Source organism: Scardinius erythrophthalmus (assembly GCF_964197995.2).
Source record: "Scardinius erythrophthalmus genome assembly, chromosome: 9".
In the NCBI taxonomy this organism is placed as follows: Eukaryota; Metazoa; Chordata; class Actinopteri; order Cypriniformes; family Leuciscidae; genus Scardinius; species Scardinius erythrophthalmus.
In genome coordinates this window covers 12,208,746-12,222,506 of record NC_138229.1, presented here as the reverse complement: position 1 = coordinate 12,222,506, position 13,761 = coordinate 12,208,746, and the positions used below count along the sequence as shown (strand labels likewise).

Sequence of the window (13,761 nt, the reverse complement as noted above, 5' to 3'; positions counted from 1 at the left end):
TATGGCCAGCGTGTTTTGGAGAAAAGCATTTATTTTATAATGTGATTTACCCCCCACTTTCAATTCTTTTACTTCAGTGAAAGGTTAGATTTTTGTGATTTTTTTTAATGAAATAGCAAAAGGATAAACAATGCAGATTTATTTTTACAGCCATTTTTGATTATATTTACCTATATTACCTATATTTAACTATTTAAAAAAATTAGCAAATAGTGTACACAGAACATAGAATAATAAAAGTCACATTCTTACAGTTCTGCTATTTCACTTGAATTTGACTATTTTGCCTTAGACCAGGTTCAATACTGAGCCCTATAAAGACACTTTTTGTCTATTCAATCGTTGTCCAACAGCATCTTTGAATTATGTCAATAAATTGATTAGTCAGCATTTCCTGTAATTTTGTTCAATTAAAAAATGTTCAGGTTTTTTTCTTTAGGTGAATAACTGAGTGATTAAGAACACAAGAGAGGTTTGGATTACTGAAGCACTTGCGGTTAGTGACTGGTTAAAAAACTCTCATGAACCTGAGCATGAGAAGAGTGATCCAATTCTTCACAGATTTAGGTTAGATAATACTTTAGATCAGCCTCAGACTGTGATAGAGTGGGAGTCAGACATGAGAGAAAGAGAGAGAGAGAGAGAGAGAGAAGTGGGAAACGAGGTAACTCTCAGTGGAACGTTTGGTATTATGTAAATAGGCCCTTCTGAGCTGAAAAACACATTTTTATTCAATAAGAAGGTTGAAACACTCATCTGGACACATTCTGTCTCAGAAAACAAAACTATCAATGAAATCCTTCTCATTCACTTGGCTTTTATTCACATTTCAAATATGCTAACGCTAGCAAGATCTTTACATTCCACTGTGTGCATCTGAAAAAACAGACTTCTATCTGAGCATTCAGGCAGAATAATAATCATGATAATAATATTAATAATAATAAAAGCAGCATCCCAGTTTAAAATAGAAAGCCATATGTGACGAGTGTACGATAGTGTTCAATATCTATGTGCTCGCACATCCTCATTTCAATTAAAAAGGAACTAGAACCTGATAAATAAATGTAAAGATAGCCAAACATCTTGATAAAATAATCATCATCAACTGAAATTCTCACACTGACAATAAAATCAGATAGAAAAGTGACTCAAGCCCACAGAGGAAAAAAAAGAAAAGAAGTGAAATCCGTATATGATTGTTGGTCGTATATGTGCGTACGCATGAGTGTGTCCTCGGGAAAACACATCCATCCCAGGAAAAAAGGGGGAAAATGGCTACTGTCAGTCATATTACTGTCCCCTGGTGGTCTTGTGCGCAAGTACTGGCACCTGCTTACCACCTTCCAGGGCTTGTTTCTTCCTCTAGGCTCCCGTTTGGCGGATTTCGACTCGGGAGGCTGCTGAGCCCGACCTTCAGCCGCCTCGGTCTCCTGTGTCCGTTGACTCTGCTCTGCAGGCTTTAACACCCAGGGAAAGAGGAACGATTATTACTATGGGCTTTCAAAGGCATCCCAAGGTTAATGTGCTTTCTGAAATGCCGCTTCCTGTCGTATTCTCTCGTATGGCGAGACGTACACCTGGAGGCGCTGCAGGTCTGTTCAGGTCTGTTCTTCCAAAGCCATCAATAATTTAAACAACTCATAAAGAGGAAAATGAAAACTGAACAAAAACAAATACAAAATAAAAACTAATTTAAGATTCCACCAGTGAGCCACAATGTAAACATTTCCCTCTGCGGCCTGATGGTGGCGCTATATTCCCGCCTCAGGCTTCCTCTCTGTGTCCGTGTGTGTGTTTCTACGTGAGAGCCTGTGCTCTCACTGGTACTGGAGGTAATTCTTCAGAGACTGGGGCAAAGGCAACGTCTCGATCTCCTGTAGACGTTCTCGTCCCAGAGCCAGCCGTGCCGCACGTCGACACAAGTCCATCAGAGGGAGAGGCTCCGCTGCAGAGAAATGAAGGAGAAAAGCATCTGTCAGAATTGTATTCAAAAAGGGAAAATTCAAATGCACACAGATTCAAGGCCGAAACAAGAGCAAGTCTTTGAATGGATTCAAAAGCTTCAACAAAATCGGCATCAAAGTATCGTAAAAGTGGTCCATACAACTCCATAGAAGTGGGAGCTGTTAACCCGAGAACTGCTTTGAGTCAATGAGTTAAATCCATGAATCCATAAATCCATGAACAAATATTCCGACATATTCCACGAACAAGATATATTGATTAATTGAAAAGATCCAACTCAAAGGAATAATTGATTCACGAATTGGACCAATTCATGAACAAATAATTCAGACTGATTTTGTGAAACAGATCAATTGATTCATTGAAAAGATCCAAAATGAAAAGAATGATTTGTTCACAAATTGGACAAATACATAACTTATTGAGACCGATTCTGTGAAACAGATCAGTTGATTCACTGAAAAGATCCAACTCAAAAGAATGAATTGTTCACGAATTGATCCAATTCATGAACAACTTACCGAGACCAAATGCGTGAACCAGATCAGTTGATTCATTGAAAAGATCCAGCTCAAAATAATGATTTGTTTACGAATTGGACCAATCCATGAAAAAATCATGCAGACGGATTCTGTGAACCAGATCAACTGATTCATTGAAAAGATCTGATTCAAACGAATGATTATACCGTCAGGTTTCCATACCAGATACAAATTTTCAATGAATAATTTCAATAAATGACAACTTCTTTAGTCAAAATGTCAGACACAAATGTATTGTGTGCTTTCAGAACACTTAAAATAGGGCACAAGTAAAGTTGGTTACACTTATGATTATTTCACATCCTTTTTGAAAGTTGAAAGCCCGTAAAGAGTGACTAGTACAATTCCTCAAAATTTCTCCTTTTGTGTTTCACAGAAAAATGATAGCCATACAGGTTTGGAAAAGCATGAAGGTGAGTAAATGATAACCGGATTTTCGTTTTACGGTAAGCTGTTTCTTTAAAAGCCCCAGTGCGTAATCAAGTGTTTGTCTGCATCTCTGGGCATCTAGCTCTTCTACATAAGCTGACAGAGCAGTTCAATAATGGATGGATCATGCCACCAGAGCTCAGTATCTCATCAAGAGAGCTGCTACCTCACAGAGGAGTCTGCCACCACCCATCTGCTTTGAGTCAGACGCTGCTCCAGCCAAGATTTCATTCCGACAAACACAAAAACAGCCACCACGGCTCCATCTGGACAAGATGCCACATCTCCACTGAAGATCATCAGGTCTTTATCAGGACCTGGGCTGATATGACTAATCAGATCACAAGGAAGGCTGCAAGAGCCAGAGCCCGTTCCTTCTGTTGGCCAATCAGAATAAGAGATCGTGACAGGCTTATGGTTAGTAGTAAGTATGTGAGACTAACAATAGTTAGGAATAGTTATGCAGCTGCACTGGCACAATGCAAGCCCCCACACTGAATATTTATAGCTGTGATGGAGTCCCACACAGAACATGTCGTGAGTTATGCCTTCCTCCATCCTGGCAACTGAACTGAAGGCATAAGCACTGTAATGCCCTCACTTAATGCAAATATTCACCACAACAAGAAGTTAAAATGAAACAATGGATCCCAATGGAGCCCTTCACGCACAGTGAAATGATTTAATGGCACAAAGCAATGGTTTTTCATGCTTAAGTAGTTGCTTGTCAAATCGAAATTTCGTGTTGCACTTAGTGAGCGTGAATTTGTTTTGATGCACATTTGCTGTGGCTGCAGCGTCCCCAAACAGAATTGCAAAAAAGTTTCAGATTCAGCTGTCCCAAAAAAACCCGTAAACACTGCCAACATCTGACACTCACTTAAAGTTAATATTTTAAGATGGCACATGTAATCTTTCACAAATCTCAAAATAAACGTTATTTTTTTCTTACACTGTACATTATCTTTTTCTAATCTGTAAATTGACATTTGACAATAAAAATTATCAAATGTTTTTTCTATTTAATTTTTTTCATAATAAATATATTTGTTATTGATGTGATTATTATGCTGCGTGTTTGTCACAAATCAGAATCAAGTTTTTGAGAGAGCGATGTGAATATACATCTTCAACAGTGTTGCCACCACAATAATTATGTACTATTATTGAGCAAATTAATGATCTAAACAACCAAAGCTGAATGACAACATAACCTTCTGATAGCAGTAAAAATATTCCTTCTAAATATATTCATTAAGAGTCACATCAACAGTAAGTCCGGCACGTCTCATAAAGAGCCAGATGGCAAGTGTAGACGGGATCCAGCAGTACCCAGTGGGCGGGTGCGGGAGGGATGAGAGAGGTGACTGACAGTCAGGGTCATAAGTGACAGATGGATCAAAGCATGGACATAATGCTGTACTGCAGTAAAATGGAATAATTTTCATTTCCAGCCCACATTCAAAGACGCAAAGGCCAGCAAGCTCAAGGTTAGTCTGAAGACTGTAATGATGTCCGTGAAATACACAACAGCCTCCCCGTCGCTACTCACTAACATTACGGCACTGCCTACTTGCCGCATACAACAACAAATCATATTGATGCGAGTTATACACAATAAATGCAATTACATGTCTCGGATATGTCAATGTGATTCCATTGTGTGTGTTATCAGACTCTCAGAACAACCTAATAAAATGGCTGATACATTTTGGTTTTCTTCCCACACAGATGCAGTTGTTTTGATCTCCACATGACACACACACACACACACACACACACACACACACACACACACACACACACACACACACACACACACACACACACACACACACACACTACATCTATATAACCACAGTATATAGTCAAATTGTAGGCCTAAAAACATTGATATTATAAATGAGCTAGGGGGAAAAAAAAATCAACACTTCCTTTTCACAGACTTTGAAGGTGCGTTTTCACAGTTATCAACATTGCAGATATAGTAAAGTTTTTAATATTTGCATTTAAAAAATAATTAATACACGTTTATAACGCTGTACTTTGTGTTACATTACCTTGTCAGCAAATTACAAAAAACTAAATAACCCATCTTCCTCTTTTCTGACTGCTGTAATCAATATCCATATATTTTTTCCCTCTTTTGGAAAAACGTGGAAATTTATGCTTGAATTTGAATGCTTTATGCTTTCATTTATGCTTAGAATTATGACAAATTCTGCTTCTGAGAACCCGGGAAATGTGAAAAGTGTCCATTTTTAATACAGAATTGGTAATTACAAATATTTTCAGCATAACAATTCAAGTAAAAAGTTGAATTGGAAAAATGCATTTAAAAAATGTTTGATTTGTGATTAATTAAAAATTAATGATTTTTAATATCATTATAATAAAAAATGTAATTGTATTTAATATATTAAAAAATGCTCTAAATTAACCTTAGAAAGACAAAAAGGATCTGGTCATTTTATTTTAAAAATACATCACAGAATAAATGCTGATTTGAGAGATAGAAATGCCTTTTTTATGACAGTTCAGTGAACCTAATGAAGTTTACTTTATAAAAGTCTGCAGGACGGGCCCATAAGAAAACATGCATTGAGTATTCCTATTCAATCTGTGAGCCTAAAACTACTGTGAGCGATGGCTCTCCAGTGACTTGAAAACCCTTCTGTTTCTTTACTAGCAATAATAAACCACAATATGGGGATACGGGAGCCCTTTTTCGAACTTCCATGTTTAACAAATCGTCAAGCTCCAGCACTTGCTAAGCTCTCACGTCTCTGACTCCTCCATTAGGCTCCTAATAAATGAGATCTGATGCAGAAGAAAAGAGGGAACTGCATCTATTTCAGTCCGACACAGTTCTTTTTTTACCATTATTGCTGTTCCAAAAAGCAATTTCTTGTGGTTGCAAGAAAAGCAATGGGATTCGTACAGTAAATATCAAAGCATCACATTTTGTAAAATCCAATTAATCCACCCTCCGTAGTCAGCGGGGGTGCCGCAGTGGCAGGGAGCCTCACACAGGGGGGTCTGACACTCTCTACGACCTGCGCCAATGCGGGAAGGGGAGGGTGGAACCTTCTGGAAAGCTTTGCGCCAGAGGATGAAGCGTACGTGGAGATCAAACCCAGCGGTGTAATTCGATTAAATCATTGTGAACTGATTAATGTCTTCAGCTGATTAATTGAAAGATTTGCGGCGGTCACGTCGAGGAGCCTGTGATCCTCCCACAGAATGAGAGAGTACACAAGCTCATTGCAACATAGCACCCAAAACAACAGCAGGATGAATACTTTTTCTGCTGTGGGTTTTGCGTTGTGGCTCAAGCATCGACTCGATCATCCTACCCTGAGCAATGCTTCATTAGCATCAAAAAAGGCTGCTTTGGTAATGATGACGCTCAACTGTAAATTATCAGATAATTAGGTGTAGATGTACTCTTAACCTTGTATTTAAAAAGCTGTATTTTGTGGCTGCGGTCATGATGGAGGCTTCACTGCCCTTGAATGTGGTGACTCATAAAACTCACGTTCATTAATAATTCAGTTATGAAACCGGGGATTTTATTATACTTAGCCAGGTCAAGTATTCAAAGTGATACTTCAGAACATAAAGTTTAACAGCTAAACAACAGAAACAGCATGTTTCCAGGAATGTGCACGTGTATGCATTTGGTTTTGTGTTGTATAGCATGAAATCGGTCTTACTAGCCTGGAAATCCAAAATCTAAAAATCCCTAAATCTAAAAGATTAATGGTCTGGCGTCGACTAATGAAAATCGTCAAGCTCGAAGGGCGGCACCAGGCATGCATTTGAAAATCTCACTGCACGCAATTGGATAACACTACGACCAATCACAACAAGTTATCGCTTAGCTACCAGCGGAGCTAACTGGTAGATTAGACTCTTACTGTATCCGGTCGGCAAAACAGCAAAAACGCCCTTCTTGCAAAGGAATGATTCGAGCGCAGTCTTCTGTTCCTCTTTTAGAGAAAGTCTTAATCTTTGATTTTAGCGGCCAAACCCGTTTCAAACAAATGGTGTTCATCCATAGCCATCTTGCAATGTTTACTAATGACTTCGATGTCACAGCGCTGTCATCATCTCGCCTCTGGCCCGCCTATATCAGATAACCCGATGTGATTGGTGCAGCTCAGATAGAGGGGCATATTTAATGAGCATCATTACTGGACACCAGAGTAACTCGCTGAGCAAATTCAACTTGTGCTCTTGCGAGAACTCTGGATTACCAGGGTACAGCAGAGAGAGGAAAAACTAAATCTGGTGAAACGTGCTGAACCATAAATATAAAGCACTAACACTTTTACACTAGAAATAAAGTATGCATTATCTACATCTTGACTCTTTGTTTGATGTGAATGTGAAAGTTGATACCAGGAGTTGATATCCACTAGATATGGAAAATTTAAACATAGTAAGGTCGTGTAACAATAACAGTGTAGCATATAATGTGAATACAGAATACATCCATAGTACTTGTATATCATGCACAATTTCTGTAGGTAATAGTAGGCTGGTGTCACTTTAAGACAATGCACAGATCCCCTCCTCAATTATTTACGTTCACTTCAGATTAAGTATCTGAAATTTCAAGAGCATGCTTATGCACTTAACTCTTTTTAAAGAATTAGTTCACTTCAGAAGAAAAAAATCCTCGGCTGGGATTCGCGTAGAGCCCTTTGAAGCTGCACTGAAACTGCAATTTGGACCTTCAACCCATTGGTTGCCATTAAAGTCCACTATATGGAGAAAAATCCTGGAATGTTTTCCTCAAAAAACTTAATTTCTTTTTGACTGAAGAAAGAAAGACATAAACATCTTGGATGACATGGGGGTGAGTAAATTATTAGGAAATTTGAATTTTAAAGTGAACTAATCCTTTAACATTAAGTAAGTCCTATACTTAATTTTCTCATTCATGCATGTTTCTTTGAATGTTTCTTCGAAGCATGGATACATACATACTGCAAAATACATCATATAGCAAAATCTCTATCATTAGACCCTTGATACCGTCAAAAATATACTGTCATTTGCCCATTAATGTTACAGATGAACTGAAAGTGATATCAACCATGATTTTTAACACCACTTTCTTTTCTAAGCGCAAACATTTTTAAACAAAACTGGATTAAAAATGTATAGAACATTTTATTTCTGAGATAATAACTGTATATGAACTGAACCTGCTGGATGAGGTCATTAGTCCCAGAAGCTGTAATTTTCCACTAGAAGTGCTCTTAGAAAGGTCAGCGGTGAGGCAGTTCATGAGATGCTGTGGGCTAGTCTTTTAAATCACAGTCTCATTCTCTCGGACCGGCTATGTCTACAGTCCCTCCCCTGAGGCGGTGATCTGTGTGCAGATACACACAGTGAGGTCAGCATGCCTGACCTCTGCCACTTCAAAAGATGTGCACTCTCTATGGGCATGGTGGGCAACGAAAAGAACAAATACCTCAAGCCTAACATGTCGAAAAATGTACAAAAATACATCTCGCGCCAAAGTTTGCTCAGAAGCCACCAGACAACTGAGCTATTATGATTCAATTAGTTGAATCAATCAACCAGTTGACTGCATCCAGTGATGGTGCTGTAGGGAATTTATATCAGCGAACATAAATAAAAATGTTTCAGACGTTCCCTCTGAGAGCTACAGACCAGAATCTTTCTGAAGACAAGAATGCCAAAATGTTACAAAGCTAGAAATCCTCAGAATAACAGCTGCTTGGAGACCAAGTTTGGCTTCCTGTTTAAAACCCCCAAACACTTGTTTTAAGTAGTGAATTCTTATTAAAGGGATAGCATACACAAAAATAAATTGGCATCATTTACTCACCCTTTCATTTCAAATTAGTTTTTTCTTCTATGTGGAAAAATATTTTAAAAATATTTAGGAAAATGTCATATATATATATATATATATTTTTCTTTCATACAATGTTGTTTTGGACCCCATTGGCTTTCAGAAACAGTTGAAAGATACTTGTATCTTTCTTAATATATATATTATTTTTAGAATATTTCCTTAGAATCTTCATTATTGGGTGAACCATCCCCTGACTAAATTAACATAAACCATGGTTTATTTTTTCATCCTATAGTGTTAAGAGTTGCAATCATTAAAATGGTTATTTTATTAAAAAGCTTCTTTTTTTTTTCCTATTCACAATATTTCACAGAGCCATTAGAGGATCAAATCCAAGACACACTGCTCGGATCCATTTAAGGCAGTGCGGATCTCCATGTACATGCAGAATGACCACCAAGTTTTACACAGTCAACAAAATGGACTGTAGACGAATATTGATCGTGGAAGATGCCAGACGCCCATCCCTAGCCTCTTTCCATGGATTTGTCCAGCGGAATTCACCGCTCAACACTGTTGGAGTTTGGATGAGATTAAAGCTGGTGAATGGCCGAGTGGACGCAGCAGGGTTTTGGAAGGCCAGGTAAACAGCTTTGTCACAATGACAGGGGGGTGCAGAGGGCCGGGGAGAGGGAAAAGGAAACTCTCTAGCAGAAATAGATAGTTTTGTAATGGACAGATTCATCATAGGCTAGAAATGGACACCGACGGATGGCAGAGCCTCCTCTCTTTGGGAGCCCAATAAAATATCCAGATAGGATGTAATGGATTCAGACTGACAGGCCTTTTTACAAAATGAGGTGTGATATGCATTTTAGTCAGCAGGGCGTGTTAAGTTTAAAACTGGAACTTTAATCAAAGATACACAGTACAAACATTACAAATCAACTGAGATATACTTAAGCACACACAGGCACACGTGTAGGAGCCAGAAACACACCATCCGCCTACAGATTCCCAATAGCACTTAGACAGAGTTGGAAGCACAAGTTTATATTTCCCAGTAGCCTCTGAGCAACAGAGAAACAGAGACACAGATACGGAGATCCAAATGCACCCTGAAGTTTCAATGACTAACCCACAAGGCTCTGTATGTAGATCATGGAAAAGTAAGGCATATAAGATCATTTGGAGCTGATTTAAAATGATAGCTTGCCCAAAAACGAATATTCTGTCATAATTTACTCACCCTCATGTCGTTTCTAACCTTTATGACCTTTATGAGTTGCCTTTTTCCATTTTCCACAATGAAAGTGGATGGTGACCAGAAGTTGTAAAGCTAAAAATAAAATAATAAAATCAAAAATAACAAGCAAGCACCATAAAGGCATCATAAAATTACATGTGCACTATATTCCAAGCCTTCTGAAGTCATATGATAGTTTTCTGTGATAAACAGACTTAGAAGTAGCAATTCACTCACAATCTTGCCTTTTAAATATGGCTCAAAAGTTGTGATCACCCTCACTTGCGTTGCATCAAAAAGAGCACTTGCATTGCATCTAAATACATTTATTTAATTTATTAAATAAAAAAAACGAATTTTCATTTTTGCTTGGATTATTCCACTTTTTCCAAGCATAACAAATCAAGCAGACCTGATCACACTGCCTAATCAAGGACAGATTAGCACCATTGCCCATGACAGCCGAAATTCACAACTTCAAATATTCCAGATCAGCAAACCGTTAATATGGCCCAGCAGGGGAATTGACCTTTAGACACTTAGACAATAGTCAATTTAGGACATAAATGAGTCATTACATGCTAATGTCTGCCGCAGGTAATGAATCACGGGGCGCAGCGGGAAGAGTGGGTGTCCTCTCTGTGGACCTGTGGCTATAAATGAACAGAACCAGAAGCAAATTCAAAGCTTCCCACTTTCATTATTCTAAATTAGGAAACTCTGAATGATTCAGATATTAATTCTGCACCTCACTCATTAGCATTACAATTGTACTGCTTCCTTCCAGAGAGGGGTGGGCGAACTTAAAATAGTCTTTCCCTCTGAGCATCAAAGGTGAGTATGGAACACCCACTGCTTGTGTGCTTAGAGATGGGAACAGAGAGATTTGTGTTTGGTTGCTTTAGGATTGTGTGCGAGTATGTGGATCAAAACGAGTCACCTTCAGAGGATTATGAGTGTGCTGTGTCTCTCAGTCTCACTGTGGGACAAATATGTCTGGAGCGTCTCCAAAAAGCTATCTATATTCAGTCTCATCTTCCCATCCCATCTCCCCTCGACAGTTCTGTACTACCCAAGGCCCAATATGAATTAAAGAGAATTAAGAAGTCCCACAAACTACAATTCCAAAATGGTAAATGGACTGCATTTATATAGCGCTTTCACAGACCCAATGGCCACCAAAGCGCTTTACAATATTGCCTCACATTCACCCATTCACACACTCATTCACACACCGACGGCGGTGTCAGCCATGCAAGGCGATCCAGCTCGTCGGGAGCAGCTGGGGTTAGGTTTCTTGCTCAAGGACACCTCGACACTTGGTGAGGTGGAACCGGGGATTGAACCACCAACCTTCCGGTTTGTAGACAATCTACATGAACCACTGAGCCACTGCCGCCCACGCTCATCAAAATAATATTAAAATTAATAAAAAATAAAAGTAACAATTAAACAATATGAATATTAATTGTTACAATGTAAACGTTAATTAACAATTTTGTTGAAAAATGATGAGTGTTTGAAATTTTTGCAAAGTCATAAGGCCATCCTTTTTGTTGTGCTCGGAACTGTCACCGCTAAAAGACCTCAATGGACCTTTGCTGTTTCCTGTTCATTTATTGCTGCATTTGAGTGTTTCTTTCTGCATGATTAACCTTGGTAAACATTGTACATCAAATACCAAGGGAGAAAATCTTTAAAGCATTAAAATCAGATCAATACCAATTACCAAAATAACTAAAGTTCTGGGTGGATTCTTCCACTTTGTACTGAACGCTTCACTTGCTTGCTTTTCTGAACCCCATAAGCAACATCGCACAATAGCAATGACTTTGGACCATGAGAGAATGGGTAGAGTTTCGTAAAATCATGCATTATGCAGCACTAATGCATGTTTTATATGGTCGGTACACATGAAGGCCCATGTGAGCCTCAGTGCGGTAATGGCTCCGGCTGAGATGGACAGTAAGGAGAGCAATACGGTCACCCTAGCCCTCATATGCCTCATTTGCTGAGCCATGCTGTTGACATCTGCACTGTTCAAATTCTTTTTAAGGATCACCATTAAGAGACTAGCCATACCAAGATAATACACACATGCAAGTTTAAAGTTCAAATTGCAAGCATGTTTTGACCTCACTAGAAAGCAAACTTGGTGAGCACTTGAAAAATTAAGCTAATGGCACAACTCTGTGTTTTGACTATTGGTCTGTCTCACAATCTAGTGAACTGCCTACGGTGCATTTGTAAGCATCATAGTCTGAAGTCTTATTTATCAATAAAACGATATAAAACTACAATGAAGATCAAAGTTTTATTGTTTTATGATTAACATAAAAAGAAGAAAACAACCATAACAATCACAATATACAACCACCTGTACACTCATGACTCATATTCTGTTCCAAAACATAATTATGCTGTCTTTTAAGATAATTCAGAATATTAGATTAAGCCAAATTATAAGACAACACTGTATATATCCTTTAAGTAATGAATTCTTTTGACGGATAAAAACTGACGAATAAAACTTTGAAACCCGTTTACAAAAGTTTGCGTTTACAGGGCCCCAAAATGCCGTTGTTGTGTAAATGAATGGCCAAAATGCCATTCTATATGCCAATAATATTAAAATAACACTGGCATAAAGTTGCTCCCTATATAAAGCACTCCAAATCTCCCACTTAATAGGTGCCATGAAGCTTAGGATGTTCCCTTAAAGGTCAGCTGCCTATTTACCTCACTAAGTTCTGAAATAGACCTTATGTCTGGTGCATAAAGCACACAGATGCATTAGACCAAATAACGCAGCAATCAGCAAAAGCCCACCGGCACGGGCAGAGAAGGCCTGTGCAATGTTAGACACAATAAATGAAGCAGCAAACCTGTACAAAACCCATACAAGCTGTCAAGCGCTTACCACCTTGACATTTAGTGGCATTCACCGTGACAAATGGCTTACGCATTAAATCTTTGAAATGGAGGTGTTTCTAACCACACAAGTAGAGCTCTGTAGATGCAGCTGCTATCTGTGACCTTGCCATAGCAATGCACCTGGTTTGACAGTTTACGACAAATGCATACATTGAATACAAGTCTATTTATAGAAAGTGATGATGCCCGCAGGAGGGAGTACCATTAGGGAAGGGAAGCTTCAAGAAGGCCATGTTGTATTAACATTTATGTCTGATTTGATTATAAGTGGTCAATTGAGCCGCTTAAACCTGGTATGCACTTTGTCATCAGATGTTGTGACTCCATCTATGACTTACTAAGTCAGTGTGTCACTGCATGTTAAAAATACAGTGCAAAACGTGTATTTATTGTTAAAGCCAGAGAGCAAGCAAAGTCTAAAGTGCTTGTTTTGGCACGGTGGTAGGTGGTCCTTTACTGCTGTCCGGGATGCATCAGAACCCATTAGAGTTTACATTACAAATGCGAACATTTAGGACCCTGTGGACCCTCATGATCTGATCACCTCAGACGGATTTAAAAACCAGATGTTAAAAGTCTGGGGAAGTATCCAGGAAACTGCGCTGAAACACAGAGTTCTGACACAAAACAGGACAGCGCATTTATACGTGAGTATGTGTTTCTGGGAGAGGTGAAGAACACAAGGAGTATCTGACTGTGTGAGCCATTAAGTTTTTGAAGAGGATACTATGCTGCTTTATTTTTGGGTCCGTGAAACTCAAGACACTCTGCACCAGCATATACCCAAGAATAAATAAATATGTCGG

General features: G+C 38.7%; 1 protein-coding gene across 5 annotated transcripts in view; it reads right to left on the bottom strand.

Annotated features, from left to right (window-relative positions):
• Positions 1–709: 709 nt before the first annotated feature.
• The window catches only part of spsb4a (splA/ryanodine receptor domain and SOCS box containing 4a), a 66,281-nt gene continuing 53,229 nt past the window's right edge, over positions 710–13,761 (bottom strand). For 4 of the 5 annotated variants that reach the window (XM_081374943.1, XM_081374942.1, XM_081374941.1 and 1 more), the window contains one exon: positions 710–1,948. In XM_081374943.1, coding sequence (XP_081231069.1) covers positions 1,821–1,948 — 128 coding nt within the window. In that variant the 3' untranslated portion in view covers positions 710–1,820. The remainder of the gene's footprint in view (positions 1,949–13,761) is intronic. The other variant, XM_081374946.1, reaches the window with a different exon arrangement.